This window comes from Eschrichtius robustus, chromosome 10 (assembly GCF_028021215.1).
Source record: "Eschrichtius robustus isolate mEscRob2 chromosome 10, mEscRob2.pri, whole genome shotgun sequence".
In the NCBI taxonomy this organism is placed as follows: domain Eukaryota; kingdom Metazoa; phylum Chordata; class Mammalia; order Artiodactyla; family Eschrichtiidae; genus Eschrichtius; species Eschrichtius robustus.
This window is the reverse complement of record NC_090833.1, coordinates 108855136-108873340: the sequence shown is the minus strand read 5'-3', so window position 1 is coordinate 108873340 and position 18205 is coordinate 108855136. Positions and strand designations below refer to the sequence as shown.

The window sequence follows — 18205 nt, the reverse complement described above, 5'->3', positions numbered from 1 at the left end:
TCTGAATAGATTATCCTGTGAGGGAATTCTTAGAGTTCAATGGATTTTAGTCAGTAATCCTCTGAGGTACTGCTGCCATCCTAATATCATGGGGCTTTGAACAAATTAAGGTTGTTTTTCTTCCTCCAACTGCATTTTATTCTAAGCTATCATCTGATTTTCAGTATTATTAGGAAGAATGCGATGGATTTACATCATTACTCCTCTAAAGATTGAAAGACTTCAGCATTTTACTCAGCATGACTCATATTCATGAATGATCAAGGTTCTGAATGAGCAGTAAAATATGGTACCATCTCATCCTGCTACTAAAGGCCCTGCAGGATGGAGAGATCACCTGGGCCAGCTGTTGCTCTAAGTCCAGATTCATGGACATAGAATTAACCTGTCGCATCCTCTACTGGCCATCACACAAAGTAGCTGCTCACACATGCTCTCCCAGCTGCTGAACTCTCTACCCAGGCCCCTCAAACTACCCTTAAGATTTATTTAAACTTATGAAAAAGTCTCTCTACTCTTTTCATTTTTACCAACCCAAAGGAGAGCAAAAGAAGTTAAGGGGATAGGAGAAGTAGGGCGAGCACAAAAAGAGGGCCCTGTCTCCAATTCCAAGAGGAAGCCCTACCTAGGTCATTAGCTGTCAATATCTGACCAACAGATGGATCATTCAAAATTCATTCACAAGTTTGCTTGTGGCTACTACGTGCCAAAAACTGCTTCAATTACAGGGTAATGAAAGTTTCCTCACTTGTAAAACAGGGATAAGTTAAATACTTAAAGACTTCTTATAAGAATTGAATAAGTCAATACTTATCACAATGCTCAGCACACTGTACACTGTATACGTCCTCCTTTACCCCCATGTCTCATGTCCCTTTCTCCTCAGTGCTAACTATTGCCTATGATGATCATCATTCTACCACCTCTTCTATGCATTTATACTCACACAGGCACGTATACAAAAATGATGGGCTCACATTGTAAGAATTGCTCTAAAAATTGCGTTTTCATGTAGCATACCTTGGGAATCTGAAACTCTCCCGTAAGGTGACCTTATACATTTGCATGGCTATAAATACCATCTATGAGCTGATAATCCCCAATTTTATATTGCCAGCCCAGACGTCTCTTATATAGCCTAGGGACATCCGCACCTGAATGTATTCTAGGCATTTCAAACTTAATGCAGCCAAAGTAAAACTCTTGATTTTCTCCCACAAACCTGTTCTTCCTTCTGTCTTTTCCATCTCAGTATGCAACACAACTCTCAATCATTTCCTACAACCAAAACCTGGGTGTCATCCTTGATTCGTTCCTCTTTCTCACCATGGACCTGATCCAAAGTCTGTCAGTTTCCACACAAAAATACAGCTAATCCATCTATTCTTTTCTGTCATTACTGCCACCACCCTCATCTGAGCTGGGGTGGATACAACACTCTTCCACCGGGTTTCCCACGTCATTCCTGCACCCACTAGCCACACAATAACCAGGATGAGCTTCTTACAAACCCGAACACGTCAGTCTCCTGCTTGAAACCATTCATCTACTTCCTACTGCTGACTCGAAAGCTTTTAAGTCCTCAAAAGCATGTGTAATCAGGCCCACACCTAACTTTTCAATCTCCCTTCATGACGTATGCCCCCCTTTTCACTGGAATCTAGATACCCTGGCCTCCTCTCTGTTCCTGGAACACCTCAAATTCTTCCTCATTTCATTGCCTCTTCTTTTTTCTGTGCTTGGCCTGACTCCCTCCTTATACTTCAGATCTCAGTTTAAACGTCACCACTTCATGTGCAGAATCAGCCCAGGTATTCTCCATCACAGCCGTCTATATCCATCACAGCACTTACTGTTTGTTATTTGTTAAACCAGTAGAATGTAAGCACCATGAGGGCAAGGACAACATCCGTCTTGTTCACCATGTTGTTCCCAGTGCCCAAGGCAGTGCATGGCCCCTAGTGGGCCTTTAATTAACGTTCAGTAAATAAGAGAGAATAGTACACAGTAACTTAGCCAGGTGTTCCTGAAATTTCTGAAAATAAAAACTATTCTAAGACTTTTACTTCTTAAATCATTGAACTATACATGAAACCTTAGTATTCTTCTCACTAAAAATGGAGATATGAGGTATCAAAAGAAAGCATAATTGTCTTCTGTCAACTAGAATTTGAAATAAATGATCCCATCCATAAACAAATTATTTAATAGTTATTAAACAGTAATTAAAACAGTAGTTATTAAATAATAGTCACTTGTTTTGTTTATGGTTGAGTAATATTCCATTGTATATATGTGTCACATCGTCTTTATCCATTCATCTGTCAATGGACACTTAGGTTGCTTCCATATCCTGGCTATTGTAAATAGAGCTGCAATGAACATTTTGGTACATGACTCTTTTTGAATTATGGTTTTCTCAGGGTATATGCCCAGTAGTGGGACTGCTGGGTCATATGGTAGTTCTATTTCTAGTTTTTTAAGGAACCTCCATAGTGGCTGTATCAATTTACATTCCCACCAACAGTGCAAGAGGGTTCCCTTTTCTCCACACCCTCTCTAGCATTTATTGTTTGTAGATTTTCTGATGATGGCCATTCTAACCAGTGTGAGGTGATACCTCACTGTAGTTTTGATTTGCATTTCTCTAATGATTAGTGACGTTGAGCATCCTTTCGTGTGTTTGTTGGCAATCTGTATATCTTCTTTGGAGAAACGTCTACTTAGGTCTTCTGCCCATTTTTGGATTGGGTTGCTTGTTTTTTTGATATTGAGTTGCACGAGCTGCTTGTATATTTTGCAGATGAATCCTTTGTCAGTTGCTTCATTTGCAAATATTTTCTTCCATTCTGAGGGTTGTCTTTTCATCTTGTTTATGGTTACCTTTGCTGTGCAAAAGCATTTAAGTTTCATTAGGTCCCATGTGTTTATTTTTGCTTTTATTTCCATTTCTCTAGGAGGTGGGTCAAAAAGGATCTTGCTGTGATTTATGTCAAAGTGTTCTCTATGTTTTCCTCTAAGAGTTTTACAGTGTCTGGCCTTACATTTAGGTCTTTAATCTATTTTGAGTTTATTTTTGTGTATGGTGTTAGGAAGTGTTCTAATTTCATTCTTTTAAATGTAGCTGTCCAGTTTTCCCAGCACCACTTATTGAACAGGCTGTCTTTTCTCCATTGTATATTCTTGCCACCTTTATCAAAGATAAGGTGACCATATGTGCGTGGGTTTATCTCTGGGCTTTCTATCCTGTTCCACTGATCTATATTTCTGTTTTTGTGCCAGTACCATACTGTCTTGATTACTGTAGCTTTGTAGTACGGTCTGAAGTCAGGTAGCCTGATTCCTCCAGCTCTGTTTTTCTTTCTCAAGATTGCTTTGGCTATTCGGGGTCTTTTGTGTTTCCATACAAATTGTAAAATTTTTTATTCTAGTTCTGTGAAAAATGCCTTTGGTAGCTTGACAGGGGTTGCACTGAATCTGTAGCTTGCTTTGGGTAGTATAGTCATTTTCACAATGTTGATTCTTCCAATCCAAGAACACGGTATATCTCTCCATCTGTTTGTATCATCTTTAATTTCTTTCATCAGTGTCTTATAGTTTTCTGCATACAGGTGTTTTGTCTCCTTAGGCAGGTTTATTCCTAGATATTTTATTCTTTTTGTTGCAATGGTAAATGGGAGTGTTTTCTTATTTGTAGTGAGGTGGATGGGCCGAGAGTCTGTCATACAGAGTGAAGTAAGGCAGAAAGAGAAAAACAAATACCGTATACTAACACATATATAGGGAATCATAAAAAAAAAAAAAATGGTTCTGATGAACCTAGGGGCAGGACAGGAATAAAGACGCAGACGTAGAGAATGGACTTGAGGACACAGGGAGGGGAAGTTGGTAAGTTGGGACGAAGTGAGAGAGTGGCATGGACATATATACACTACCAAATGTAAAATAGATAGCTAGTGGGAAGCAGCTGCATCACGCAGGGAGATCAGCTCGGTGCTTTGTGACCACCTAGAGGGGTAGGATAGGGAGGGTTGGAGGAAGACACAAGAGGGAGGGGATATGGGGATATATGTATACTTATAGCTGATTCACTTAGTTATACAGCAGAAACTAACACAACACTGTAAAACAATTATACTCCGATAAATATGTTTTAAAAAAAAAGTCACTTGTTTTGTTGATTATATAGCAGCTAAATGTCTCAGATTAAGAGTACTCCCAGTGCTCTTTTGGGTGGGCTCACCTAGTCCAATCAAAGCTACCCCTGCAGTTTAGACCAGCCTAAAGCTGAAAAGATCTGCACAGTGGTTTTTTTGTTTTTTTAAATAAATTTATTTACTTATTTTAGGCTGCACTGGGTCTTTGTTGCTGAACATGGGCTTTCTCTAGTTGTGGCGAGCAGGGGCTACTCTTCATTGCGGTGCGGGGGCTTCTCATCGCGGTGGCTTCTCTTGTTGTGGAGCACGGGCTCCAGGCATGCGGGCTTCCGTAGTTGTGGCACATGGGCTCAGTAGTTGTGGCACACAGGCTTGGTTGCTCCATGGCATGTGGGATCTTCCCGGACCAGGGCTCGAACTCGTGTCCCCTGCATTGGCAGGCAGATTCTTAACCACTGCACCACCAGGGAAATCCCTTGGTTTTGGTTTTTTGTTGTTGTTGTTCTTTCTTTCTTTTTCTTTTTTTTTAGTTTCTTTTTATTCTTTTACATAGCGATTTTGTGAAAATACTAATAACCAATGGACCATACTCACTTTTTAAAAACATAATCCTTTTTCCTACAAAACAGAAGCAACTACAAGGCCCAGGACTGCATGAGATGATAGATGTTAACTAAACTTACTGTGGTCATCATTTCAATGATATGTGTGACATCAAATCATTATGCTGCACACCCTAACTTATACAGTGCTCTATGTCCACTGTATCTCAAGAAAATTGGGAAAAAATGTATTTAACCTTACAACCCATAAAAGGTATGCAAATAAAAAGAATGACATCCTCTCCCCTCCCGCCCCAAAAGAACTAGGAATATAGACATAGAGCAAAAAGAATTCTCACAGACTGCTGCTAGGAGGACAAACCGACAACCAACGTTGGTGAATATGATAAAATAAGGATTTCTTACTTGACTGCTTCGTAAATATTGTTGGAGGTATGTCCTGATAAGGCATCATGTAAATTTCGAATAAAATAATCTCTGTATTCTTCTGGAAGGGCCATAAATGTTCCACCCATCACAATAAATTCCACTTTATCCACGCTGTGACCAAGTTGTTTTAACTGAAAGACATAAATTCATCAGCATTAGAAAGACATAGTCAACTACCCTAAGAGGGTTATTGCAAATTTCTAATTTTACTTTGCAGTGTTCTCATCAGTATAGTTTAAAAATGAGAAGCAAACATGTTAAGCAAATTCTATGGACTAAAAAAAATAGACTCCAGGGTCTGAAAAGAAAATTATTGCTCAAATAAGGAGGACGAGAATTAAAAATAATAAACAAGAAGTCTGATGTCAGCTTACAGAGTTAAGTGAAAATTTAATAATACAAAGAATATAAATTAGAAAGCAGCAAAGCAAATAACACAATATGTAATAGAATAAACAAAAATTTATTGATTACATATTTTATGCCAGACTTTGTGGTCAGCATTGGGGATGAAGAAGACTATATGCAACATAATCAGGACTTGATGCAAGTGAAAGAAAGAGAACACTAGATTAGAAAGAAACATTAAGAAAGCAGTTTTAAATTAAAAGTTTTGAATTAATTATGAAGTTTCTGGGTACAGGTAGCACCTTAAGCCTGGTTTCAGGGGTGGGGGGAAGGACAATAAAAGTCTGAAATATGACATCTCCTCTATTTGGGAAGAGAATGGTATAGATCTTGCAGTTTTTCAACTACAATAAGGCAAGATTCTAATTTTTAGAAACAGGTATTTAAATGTCTTGCCATATCTTAGGCCTGAGAAAAACTAGGTCAAGTAGACTACAAATTATGAACTCTAATGTATTATGTAAAGAGGATGTCCACACTTAATATGAGCAAAAAGTTACCTTGTTTTATACTTGTTTCTGAAAATGGCAAATAACTTATACATACATACATCCTTATACATATGTAAATCCTTACAGATACATAAACATATGGGCATGCATGTGCATACACATGCAAATATATATCTGTAAGTACGTATACATAGCTATCAACACTAAAAGAATACTCTATAACTATGGTTGTTTACCAGGAATACACAACAAAATCTTCCTGGTAGCTTTTTCAAAATATCTTGCCTGGACCCTAAACGAGACTTAATCAGAACTTCAGCAGTGAAATCTGGCATGTGTTTTGGAAAAGTTACTCAGGTGATTCTAGTGCATTTACAGTTAGGAAAAGAATCACTACTCTCTGGTAGTTTCTAAAATCTTTCAAAACCCATGCTCCTTTTTGGTAAATATAAACATTTCGAACTCTACTGAAACACTTCAAGTGAGTTAAATATCATGGCTAAGGGAATTCCCTGGTGGTCCAGCCAGTGGTTAGGGCTCCGTGCTTCCACTGCAAGGGGCATGGGTTCCAAAAAAAAAAAATTATGGCTAAAAAAGAAACTGAAGCAATGGTCAGTTTAGAAACTATGTCGGCTCCCTGCAGGTGGGGTCCTCTCCTACAGCTGGCGGTCCTGATCCATATATGCTTGGTGACAATGACGTGAAAATTAGAAGTGGCTGGTATCCACTCGTAGTAACAGTTAAGCACAGAAGCCACTTACTGACTATGGTATGTGCTACTTTCCATGTGAGATTTTCTAGTTGTCCTGCTAGATGTAAGTATAAAAACTATGGACAGTGCTTGCATTGTTTGAAATTGGACAAGTTTAAAATAAAATTGTGAAAAAGAAAATCTGTGTTAATGTTCAGAGTTCTTGAACAGAGCAAGGCCATCTAACAGTACTCGTTTTTAATCAGTTATATTGAGGTATACATTTTTTTTTTTGGCCTTGCCACGCAGTTTGCAGGATCTCAGTTTCCCAACTAGGGATTGAACCCAGGCCACGGCAGTGAAAGCCCAGAATCCTAACCACTAGGCCACCAGGGAACTCCCGGGGTATAATTTATATATAATAAAATCCATTAACTTTAACTGTACAATTAAATGAGTTTTGACAAATGTTTAGAGTTGTGTAACCACTACCACCACCACCACCATTATACAGAACAATTCCATGGCTCCCAAGAGCCCCTCATCCCCCTGTACAGTCAATTCCCCATTCACACCCTAGCAAACCAGTCACAATACTTCTCACTTGGCTTATGGAAGCTAAAATTCAATCCACCCACCTACTGTCTAAGACATATCCACATTCTGTAAATTTCACACCATAAATAACTTTCTACAAATTGAAAGAACTTTAGAGACTATAAAATCCTTACAGAAAATAATACAGTCTTTAAAGGAAGTAGTGTTTTTGACCTTGCTAGGTATTGCAAAATAGTCCCGCTCCCTCAGATGGATATTAAAAACTTACAAAGGGGAGAAATATTCTTTCAGTTATTTCTGGTTCAACTCAAATCAAGCAATAATACCTTCTAACCAAGTATAAAGATCTAATGTAAAAATGCTTTTTAAAACCTTACCTGTTCTATTCGGTGTCTTGTCTGTAGATAAGGGTCATACCTAGCACGGATAGCTCGCATGGAGGTTGGCTAAGAAAAAAGAAAAGTATCCTGTTATGCCCACACTGAATTAAGAATAAAAAGTAGTTTCAAAAAGGTATTAAAAATAAAGTTCTCTTGGGCTCCTTTCTTCCTCTCTCAGTCTTGTCAGAGTTCAAAATAATGTCCTGAATAGCACCTGGCTGTTCTCCAACTCAACAGCAGGCAGCTCCTTGGATCATAGTTATATCTTTGTGTAAACCCTTATGGAATCCCCAGGGTCACCAAATTGTTATACTGCTCACAGACATAGCTGTGTATACACATTCAAAAGAGTTACTTGATAAAATAACCTTTAAACCAGATCATTAAATATCTATACAACATTGTTTGTAATGGCTTAACAAAAAGCCATCATGCTATCATACAGTGGAATAGTCTACGGCCATGAAACAATACTGATATAAAATGTTCCCTAAGATACATTGTTAAATGAGAAAGGTAAGGTGCAAGGTTTTGATAGACTACCTCCTGTGTAAAAAGTTAGGATAAAGAATATGTATTGCTGGGCTTCCCTGGTGGCGCAGTGGTTAAGAATCTGCCTGCCAATGCAGGGGACACGGGTTCGAGCTCTGGTCTGGGAGGATCCCACATGCCGCGGAGCGACTAAGCCCGTGAGCCACAACTACTGAGCCTGCGCGTCTGGAGCCTGTGCTCCGCAACAAGAGAGGCCGCGACGGTGAGAGGCCCGCGCACCGCGATGAAGAGTGGCCCCCGCTCTCCTCAACTGGAGGAAGCCCCCGCACAGAAACGAAGACCCAACACAGCCAAAAATAAATATAAATAAATAAATAAATTAAAAAAAAAAAAAAGAGTATGTATTGCTTTTATATCTATATACTATCTTTGAAGGACGTATAGGAAAGGGATGATACTGATTGTTCGGGGGCTGGAGCAGAAAGGGGTGGCTAGGGGAGAGTGATGAGAGGGAGCCTTTTCACTGAAAAATTCTTTTTGTATTTTTAAAAATTTGAACTATGAAAAACAGGTAAGAAATGAAAAACCATGTATAAGAAAAAAGTCACATGGTTTCCTGGCTGCTGGCCTCTTCGGACGAGGCCGACAGCTTCGAAAGCCTGCTCGCTGGCCTCCTGCTTTCACTCTTGCCCCAGCTCTAATCCTGCCCTCACAGAACCATCAGATGATCTTTTAAAAACCGACACTGGATTATATCATCCCCCTGCTTTAAACCTGTACGGCTTTTCACGACACCTGTAACAAACTCCTTGCCCTGGCTTACAATCCCCTGCGCCACCTGTCTCCCGAATCTCATTCTCCCCTCACCTGCTCTGCTCCAGAGCCCCCCACCGTCATTCTGAGCCTGGCTCCGTGTTCCAGCTATTCTCTCTGCTAGGAATGCTCTTTCTTGGTATTCTTGAAAGGCTCTTTCTTGTCATTCAGGGCTCAGTTTAAATGTCACCTCCTCAGACCATTCCTTCCTAGCCTCCAAGGCTGAAGTATCCACCCTGCTACGACACCTTACTTGACTTTACTTCCCTGCTTTGCATTTACTAGTACCTGATATTTTTTTCTTGTTTGTTTCTTTACTGTCTACCACCCATTTATTACAATGTAAATTCCTCAAGACCTGACCTGTTTTTTTCACAGCTGCAGAGGCAGGACAATGTACTGGTGAGGAGCACAGAATTCAAAGCCTGGCCCTGTTACATATTAGGGGCGCGTCTCCAGGCCAGTCGTGTAAGACTTCTAGGCCCTGGTTTCCTTATCTATAAAACTGGGATAATAATAGTGTCTACCTTCAAAATCCCACTGTAAGGTTTAACGCTGTAAAGCACTTAGAACAAAGTTGATATATTCATAGTAAGTGCTTACATAAATATTCTCCAGTGACTAGAACCACAGACACTCAGCAAATGTTTGGTGCATGAATAACTTATGTCATCAGGAAAAAAATAAAAAATAAAAATTTTAAGAAAGCCAGTACTTATAAAAGCATACTCTTAATAAAGTATGCTGTAACACTCCTCAGGACAGCCTCACATTACTTTACCTCATATCCAGTATAAGACTGGGTCGAATATTCAAAGTCTGAATCAGGTCCACCAGGGCAGTATCTGCCAACACAATAAAATGAAGATGTCAGATACAGAACTTAGTTCAACAGTCTAGCTCAAGTATCTACAGGCTCCATAAAATCCTGACTGAACCAGCTTCATTTTCGAATCCTAACAGAAGATTGTACCTTTGTAGTATCTGCAAATATATACATTTTCTAGTAACAAGTAAAAAGATAAACATATAAAGGAACATTATTACAGTCATTTTCAGAGTACAGCAGTCACTGTTATTTTAGAAGTTTAAGCTTTTAGGGGCAAATAACCGGGCCTAAGTTTTCCTAAGTTTGGACTGATACTCACAGTGCTCTCTTGGTAACTACACTTAAGAAAATCTTTCTCCTGATTAATCTTCCTGGCTAGAGTCATGAATATTCTTCTGCTAATTTTTCTGATTATCTAAATTTAATAAGTTTAAAGATTATTAGTAAGGATAACATTTTACTTTGATACTTTTCTGATCCAAATTCATTATAAACTTCTGACATTTGGAATTTAGGCAGCTCATATTTCCATGTATCATTTATCAAGTTAACAGAATATCTACTGTTTCGAGTTCTGTAACCTATGAATTTTTTTATTGTATATTGCAACAAATTAAAATCTTTATATGCTTCATTTTTAAAGCACTGAAATATCCTACTAATAGGTGCTTGTTTCAAAGAACTAACTTATGAATCTATTAAGTCAAAGTTTTAAATATTACCAGGGAGTTCCCTGGTGGCCTAGTGGTTAGTTATGCTGGGCTTTCACTGCTGTGGCCTGGACTCAATTCCTGGTCGGGAAACTGAGGTCCCACAAGCCGTGGCCAAAAAACAAATACAAACAAAAAAAAGTTTTAAATATTACCAGCATGTATTGATCAAGGCTCTAGGGAACTTATTGGTTCAATTAAAATACATACACACACACAACTTATCACAATCATCATACTCACACACATATGTTTCCTGTAAAACTGATGTGTGGACATCTGTGGGGTTTGCACATGACAGCCACAACAGCAATCTAAAAAAGGAAGATTAACAAAAAAGCAATTATGAAATAATTCATACAAAATTCTGGAGAGTGGTTATCGCTCAGAAAGCGGGAGAGGAATGCAATCGGAGGGTGGCACACAGGGGGTTTCAAAAGTACTGGTAACGCTGTATTTCTTAAACAGAGCCGTGGGTACCAGGGTGATCTCTTTTCAATATTATTAATCTTCAAAATGTACATACGCATTGTATACACTAGTTTGTATTTTACAATAAATTAAGTGCAAAATAAGGAATTAATGATTTTTAAAGTCACGGTGATTCTTATTCTCTCTTGCTCTTTCTGATTTGTTTTAATAAAATAGCCTACAAGAGAACAATTACTTATGCAATTCTATAAAATTATATCTAAACCTAACCTTTGTATCTCAAACTCTTCCCAATAGATCTCCATATTTAGAATAGAGACTATTAAACTAGGAGCTGGACTTCAGAGTGTGTGCAAGATATTCTCAGAGGGGTCTGTCAGAGCCCAAGTGGGGTAAGAAGAGCATCTGCTTGAGAAGGACGTGATGGCAGAGTTAGACAATCGGCTTCATATGGGGGCAGCTGGTCAAATAAGGGTATACACTAAGATGAATGCAAGCCAGGTTTCTTACTGTCAGAGAAGAAAGTTATGATTTTTTAATTTATTTTATTGAAGTATAGTTGATTTACGATGTTGTGTTAATCTCTGCTCTACAGAAAAGTGATTCAGTTATACACATATATACATTCTTTTTCAAATTCTCTTCAATTATGGTTTATCACAGGATATTGAATATAGTTCCCTGTGCTATACAGTAGGACCTTGTTGTTTATCCATCCTATATAAAATAGTTTACATCTGCTAGTCCCAAACTCCCAATCCATCCCTCCCCCACCCCTCTCCCCCATGGCAACCACAAGTCTGTTCTCTATGTCTGTGAGTCTGTTTCTCTTTTGTAGATATGTTCATTTGTATCATATTTTAGATTCCACATATAAGTGATATCATATGGTATTTGTGTTTCTTTTTCAGACTTACTTTACCTGCCATGTTGCTGTAAATGGTGTTATTTCATTCTTTTTTATGGCTGAGTAGTATTCCATTGTATATATATACCACATCTTCTTTATCCATTCATCTCTCAATGGACATTTAGGTTGTGTCCATGTCTTGGCTGCTATGAACATAGGGGTGCATGTATCTTTTTGAATTATATCAATAGTTGTATCCAGATACATACCCAGGAGTGGGATTGCTGGATCATATGGCAACTCTATTTTTAGTTTTCTGAGGAACCTCCATACTGTTTTCCATAGCGGCTGCACAATTTACATTCCCACCAACAATGTAGGAGGGTTCCTTTTTCTCCACCCTCTCTCCAGCATCTGTTATTTGTAATGACTTTTTAATCATGGCCATTCTGACCGGTGTGAGGCGGTACCTCAGAGAAGAAAGTTAAAATATGGAAAGGGAGAGAACTAGAATGAACTCTGTGGGTTGGATGAAATTAAAGGTACTGTTGTGGACTCACAGTATACACACACACACAAATATAGATGCAAGTGTGTTATGTATATGTGTGTGCATGTATGTACATCTACATATATATTTCCTAGTTTGGTCCACGGACAGGGTCTGGGAGCAGCAACACCCTAACGGCATTGAGCACATCTAGCACTCAGATCTTTGCTTCTAAATACTCTTCTCCACTAAAAGAAACCAGGGCTCCTTGGAGAAACAGCTGATTCCAGGGCTGGGGTAAAGAAAGTACAAGATGAGCCTGGAACATTTTATTATGACTGAAAGCTACAAACTGCTCAAAGAATGATGGGGACATTTAAAAAAGAAACAGAAACCAGCTTGAAAGGGCTCCTACTGGTCAAAACTGGGAAAATTTGTACATCAAAATAAATAAGGATGCAACAGATTATAACCCACCAAACAGGAAACCATTTAATCCATTCACACAAATGAATGAGGAAACTGGAAGTCTGATAAGGAACAGGATATTTGCATAGTTTCAAAGTACTTCACCACACAAAACTTCTTAATTACTAAGTGGAAAAGAATAACTTTACAAAGGGGACACCTAGCAGACATCACCTTGATCAAAGTAGACAACATCAGTGACAGGACAACAAACTATGCACCACCTGACAGGATATAATAAGAACACAGTATCACTTCTGTGATGTTCCTGCCACAGATGCAAACCCGAATCTAATTATGAGGACACATCTGATTAAACCAAATTGAGGGAGATGCTACAAAACAACTTGCCTGAAATCTTCAAAAGTGTTAAGGTAATGAAGTAAAGGAAAGCCAGAGGAAGTGTCCAGACTGAAAAGCCATGACAACTAAATGCAGCACGTGATTCTGAACTGGGTCCTGTGGGTCATTACTGACACACCATTAGAACTTGAATGAGGTCTGAGGATTAGATGATGATAACGTATCAGTGTTAAATTTCTGATTTTGATGGCTGTATTGTGGTGATGCAAGAAAATGTTCTTGTTTGTAGGAAGTACACACTAAAGTATTCAAAGGCATCAGCTTTGCAACTTACTCTCAAATGGCTCAGGGATAAAGTGTTCTTTGTAGTGGATTTTCAACTTTTCTGTAAGTCTGTGATTATTTTTTAATAATAAAAATGATTAAAATTGAACTTAAATCATTAGTGATCTAGAGAAACTCCAAAATAAATAATTTTGCAAATCTGAATTAAAAACTTAGATTTTCAAACAAATGTTTGTATTTAAAATGAGACACAAGTGGTATATGTATACCACTGATGAGGTCAATCTAATTTCCCAATCTTTTATTGAGGGCCTACAATATAGGCCAGGTTCTGAGCTACACAGAGCAGGTGGGCCCTAAGACTACAAAAATATTAATGCACTGCCTCTGTCCTCTGAAATCATACAAGCTAGCAGGGGAGGAGGACATAGAGAAATAGGCTCTTTCAAAACCACATGGTAAGAAGCACAAAGAAAATACTAGGGATGCCCAAAGAAGGGGATTAATTAGCCCTGACCAGGGGTGTCAGGGAAGCCTTCCTAAGGGGTTGACAGCCATGCTGAGTAAGAGTTAACTCAGCTAAGAAGGCAGAGGGACGTGGGGACCAGGGAAGCAATGTGCAGGAGTTCTCAAGCATTTTTTAAGTGGCTGAACTCTCCCTTCAAGTAATGTTTTACTTAGAACATCAACTTACAGAAGAGAGAAAAGCAACAGCCCTGGGTAAAGTAGAGATGGGGCCTGCTCCCACGGCTTCCCTATTATTCCCCACAGTAGCTCCTAAAAAACTTATATGGATCCTGTAGTTTTGTAGAATACAGCTTAAAGATTACTGATAAGGTAGAAAAAGCTATGACTTTGGAGTCAGCCAGAGAGATGAAACTTTGAATCTTTTCTCTGCCTCTTACTGTGTATTTTCCTGTTTTGTAAAATGAAGACAATACTACCTACCCTCAAAACAGTTTTGAGGATTAAATTAGAAAACACACCAGTGCAGTGGCTGGTATGTAACAGGTGGGCAACATATGGTCACTACTGCTGCAATGAGTAATGATACTACTCTGAATAATAAAAATCATGATTTTCAAAGCAAAAAAAAACCAACAAAACAAACAAAAACTCAAATACAAACAGACTCAAAATGGATCACAGACGTAAGTATACTAAAAAGATATGCCACAGACTGGGAGAAAATATTTACAAAACACATGGCTGATAAAAGACATGTATCTTAACTATACAAAAAAAATCCTTAAAACTTCACAATAAAAAAACCAAACAACCCAATTAGGAATAGGGCAAAAGATCTGAAGAGACACTTCACCAAAGATGCACTGAAGGCAAAATAAGTATATGAGAAGATACTCAACATCGTATGTCATTCAGGAATTGCAAATTAAAGCAATGAGATATCACTACATACCTAACAGAATGGCCAAAATCCAGAGCACTGACAACACCAAAGGCCAATGAGCTTGCGGAGCAATAGGAACTCTCATTTACTGTTGATGGAATGCAAAACAGTGCAGCCACTTTGGAAGACAGTTGGCAATTTCTTACAAAGGTAAACGTAGTCTGACCATATGATCCAGCAATCATGCTCCTAGATATTTATTTACCCAAATGAGTTTGAAAACTTTTGTGTATGCAAAAACCTTCAAACAAATGTTTATCGCAGCTTTGTCCATTGTAATTGCCAAAAATTGGAAGCAACCAAGATGTCCTTCAACAGGTGTGTGGATAAACAAATTGTGGCACACTCAGACAATGGAATATTATTCAATGCTAAAAAGAAATGAGCTATCAAGCCACTAATAGGACATGGCATAACCTTAAATGCCCACTGCAAAGTAACAGAAGCCAATATGAAAAGGCTACAAAACATACTGATTCCAACTATATACCATTCTAGGGACGGCAAAACTACAGAAACAGTAAATAGATCAGTAGTTGCGAGAGGTATGAAACAGAGGAAATGATGAGGGAAGTTTTAGGACAGTGAAACTATTCCATATGATACTGTAACAGTGGATACGTGAAATTATGCATTTGGCAAAATCCACAGAATGTACAACACTGTGAGTGACCCCAATGTAAACTACAGGCTTTGGTTAATAATAAGATAGCAATATTGGTTCATCAATTATAACAAATGTGTCAAACCAATGCAAGGTATTAATAATAGGGCAACCTGGGGAAGGGGGAAAGGAAGTATATGGGAACTCTCTGTGCTTTCTGCTCAATTTTTCTGTAAGCCTAAAGCTGCTCTATAAAAAAATATAAACAAAGCACTACAGTAACAGCAGAAGTAAAAGCATGAAGGTTAGTGGGCATCTATCTGGAGAAAACCATAATTCAAAAAGATACATGCACTCCAATGTTCATTGCAGCACTATTTACAATAGCCAAGACATGGAAACGACCTAAATGTCCATCAACAGATGAATGGATAAAGAAGATGTGGTACATATACAGAGCGGAATATTAGCCATAAAAAATAATGAAATAATGCCATTTGCAGCAACATGGATGGACCTGGAGATTATAATACTAAGTCAGTCAGAAAGAGACAGATAAATATATGATATTGCATATATGTGAAATCTAAAATATGATGCAAATGAACTTATCTACAAAACAGAAGCAGACTCACAGACACAGAGAACAGACTTGTGGTTGCCAAGGGGGAGGCATGGTGGGGGAAGGATGGATTGGGATTTTGGGATTAGTAGATGCAAACTATTATATATAGAATGGATAAACAGCAAGGTCCTACTGTGTAGCACAGGGAACTATATTCAATATCCTGTGATAAACCATAATGGAAAAGAATATGAAAAAGAATGTATATGTGTATAACTTAATCATACATTTGCCATACAGTAGAAATTAACATATCGTAAATCAACTACACTTCAGTAAAATAAATTTTTTAAAAAGCATAGAGGTTAGGATGCATAGCAGCTAGGGAATGACAATCAGCTGTGTTCTTTTGATATTTTTAATAGTCACTCCGCACTGCAGAAAATGGATTTGGTGCAGGTGAGACAAAGCAGGTCCATTAGGAAATGATTAAAACAATCTAAACAAGAAATAATAAAGGCCAAAACATTCCTCCCAGTGGTGGTAGGAATGGACAATGCATTTCGCATCTTTTAGAAACTGAGTGGATGGGGGCACCATAGCTAAGGTGGACAAGGAAGATGGATGAGCAAGCCTGAGGTTTTGGTTATGCTATACTTAAGGGAATACTTACAGGCAGTCAAAGGAGAAATGTCTAACAGGCAATTTGACATGGATGTGAAGCTTGGGGAGAAGTCAGAGCAACGAGTCAGCATATGGCAATACTTAAAAACATCAATGGATGAGATCACCAAAGAAAGCACGTATGACACTAAAAGCAGTTGGCCCAGGACCACAGAAAACATCAGTTTTTAGAGGGAAGCAGAACAAGAGTAGCTGTCAAAGAAAGAAACGATCCGAGGTAGGAGGAAGACAGAGAGAATGGAATTATGAAAGCCAAGTGCATTTGTCAGGTTGAAACACTGCTAAACCTTTGTCTCCATGGTGGCAAGCCCACACACAATGCTGAAAAGTGAAAATCCAAGACTTATCCATAAAGCACGTTATTTAGGGATATGGAAGTAAATGCCAAGAAATCAGCTAAGACCTAAAAGTGGTTGCCCTGGGGGAATAGTGGGGGGGGGGAATGGGAGGTGAGGGGTTTGGACCTATTAGTTTTTCTGAAAGAGTCTTTTATACTAGGTACAAACAAACCCCAAACACTTAAGTACAAAGGAGAAGAGACTAGGATAGGTGGTACATTATGTGTGAAAGTTCTGGGGTTTAATTAGTCACAAATATATGATCCAGGAGATACGGCTACCCAGCAAGTCATTATAAGCTGCATTTACTAGAAGTACAATATCCCCATCCAAACAACAGACTGAACTTCTTAGATCACATCAGGAACACAGCATTCGCTTCTGGGTACCATGTTTTAAGAGGGTCTAAATCCTAGCAATTCTTCCCTCATGTCTCTCACACTCATCCTTTTTATCCTGGAGGCCCTACCTTGATTCAGGCTCTTAACACTTCACACCTAGGTCAAACCAAGAGTATCCCAACTGGTCCTTTTGGCTCCAAGCTACCCTACATCTTGTATGCAAATTAATTTTCTGAAAATCTATTTGGTTCCCATCACTCCCCTTCTCAAAAATCTTTCAGTTTCCTATTATTTGGTTATTTTGCAGGACATTTAAGATCTTTTACAAGTGGATCCCACACTAACTCTTCACCCCAATGTCCTGCTGCTTTCCAAAATGAACTGTCAGCCCCAGTGAGTCTGGTACACTCGTGGTTCCCTGCACACACGCCTCTTACCTCACCTCTACCTCTGTGCTCTAGTTCCTGGGTCCTCGCTCCCATTACTCTTTGAACCTGCTCTTCTCTGCTTATATGGGCACCATTTATATGTTAGTCAAGCTCCATGCTTCCTCTTGGGCTTTCCCTAGTCCCTTTTACTGCAGGGACATCTCTGTCCTCTGGACTCCCATATCACTCCCTATGGTGTCAACTGTTTCACAATTACCATATAGATTAATAGAACGACTTTGCACTATCAATTAATTTTTCAAAATACCTTTTATAAGTATCAATCTTATACCACAAGCTGAAGATGGCCAACAATACTGGTCATCTTATGACAGTCCCCAAGCATCTAGCTATACTTTTAAAGACAGCAAAAACCAAAACATCATCTACTCCTCTAAGAACAGTGACCTTTGCCCCTCTGTGCCCTCCTAGCATTCTGCACGTGTCTCCACTCCAGCACACACCATAGCATATGGATTTTATTAGTCCAAATCCCCCACCTCCACCTCACTACCCGGGTGTTA

The 18205-nt window shown here is 38.7% G+C and overlaps 1 protein-coding gene across 2 annotated transcripts in view; it reads right to left on the bottom strand.

The window, feature by feature from the left end:
* Positions 1–18205, bottom strand: part of ELP3 (elongator acetyltransferase complex subunit 3) — a 107875-nt gene that overhangs the window by 80427 nt on the left and 9243 nt on the right. For both annotated transcript variants that reach the window (XM_068553251.1, XM_068553252.1), the window contains 4 exons: positions 10726–10796; positions 9725–9788; positions 7636–7704; positions 5126–5280 (listed from right to left, as the gene is read on the bottom strand). In XM_068553251.1, coding sequence (XP_068409352.1) covers positions 5126–5280; positions 7636–7704; positions 9725–9788; positions 10726–10796 — 359 coding nt within the window. The remainder of the gene's footprint in view (positions 1–5125; positions 5281–7635; positions 7705–9724; positions 9789–10725; positions 10797–18205) is intronic.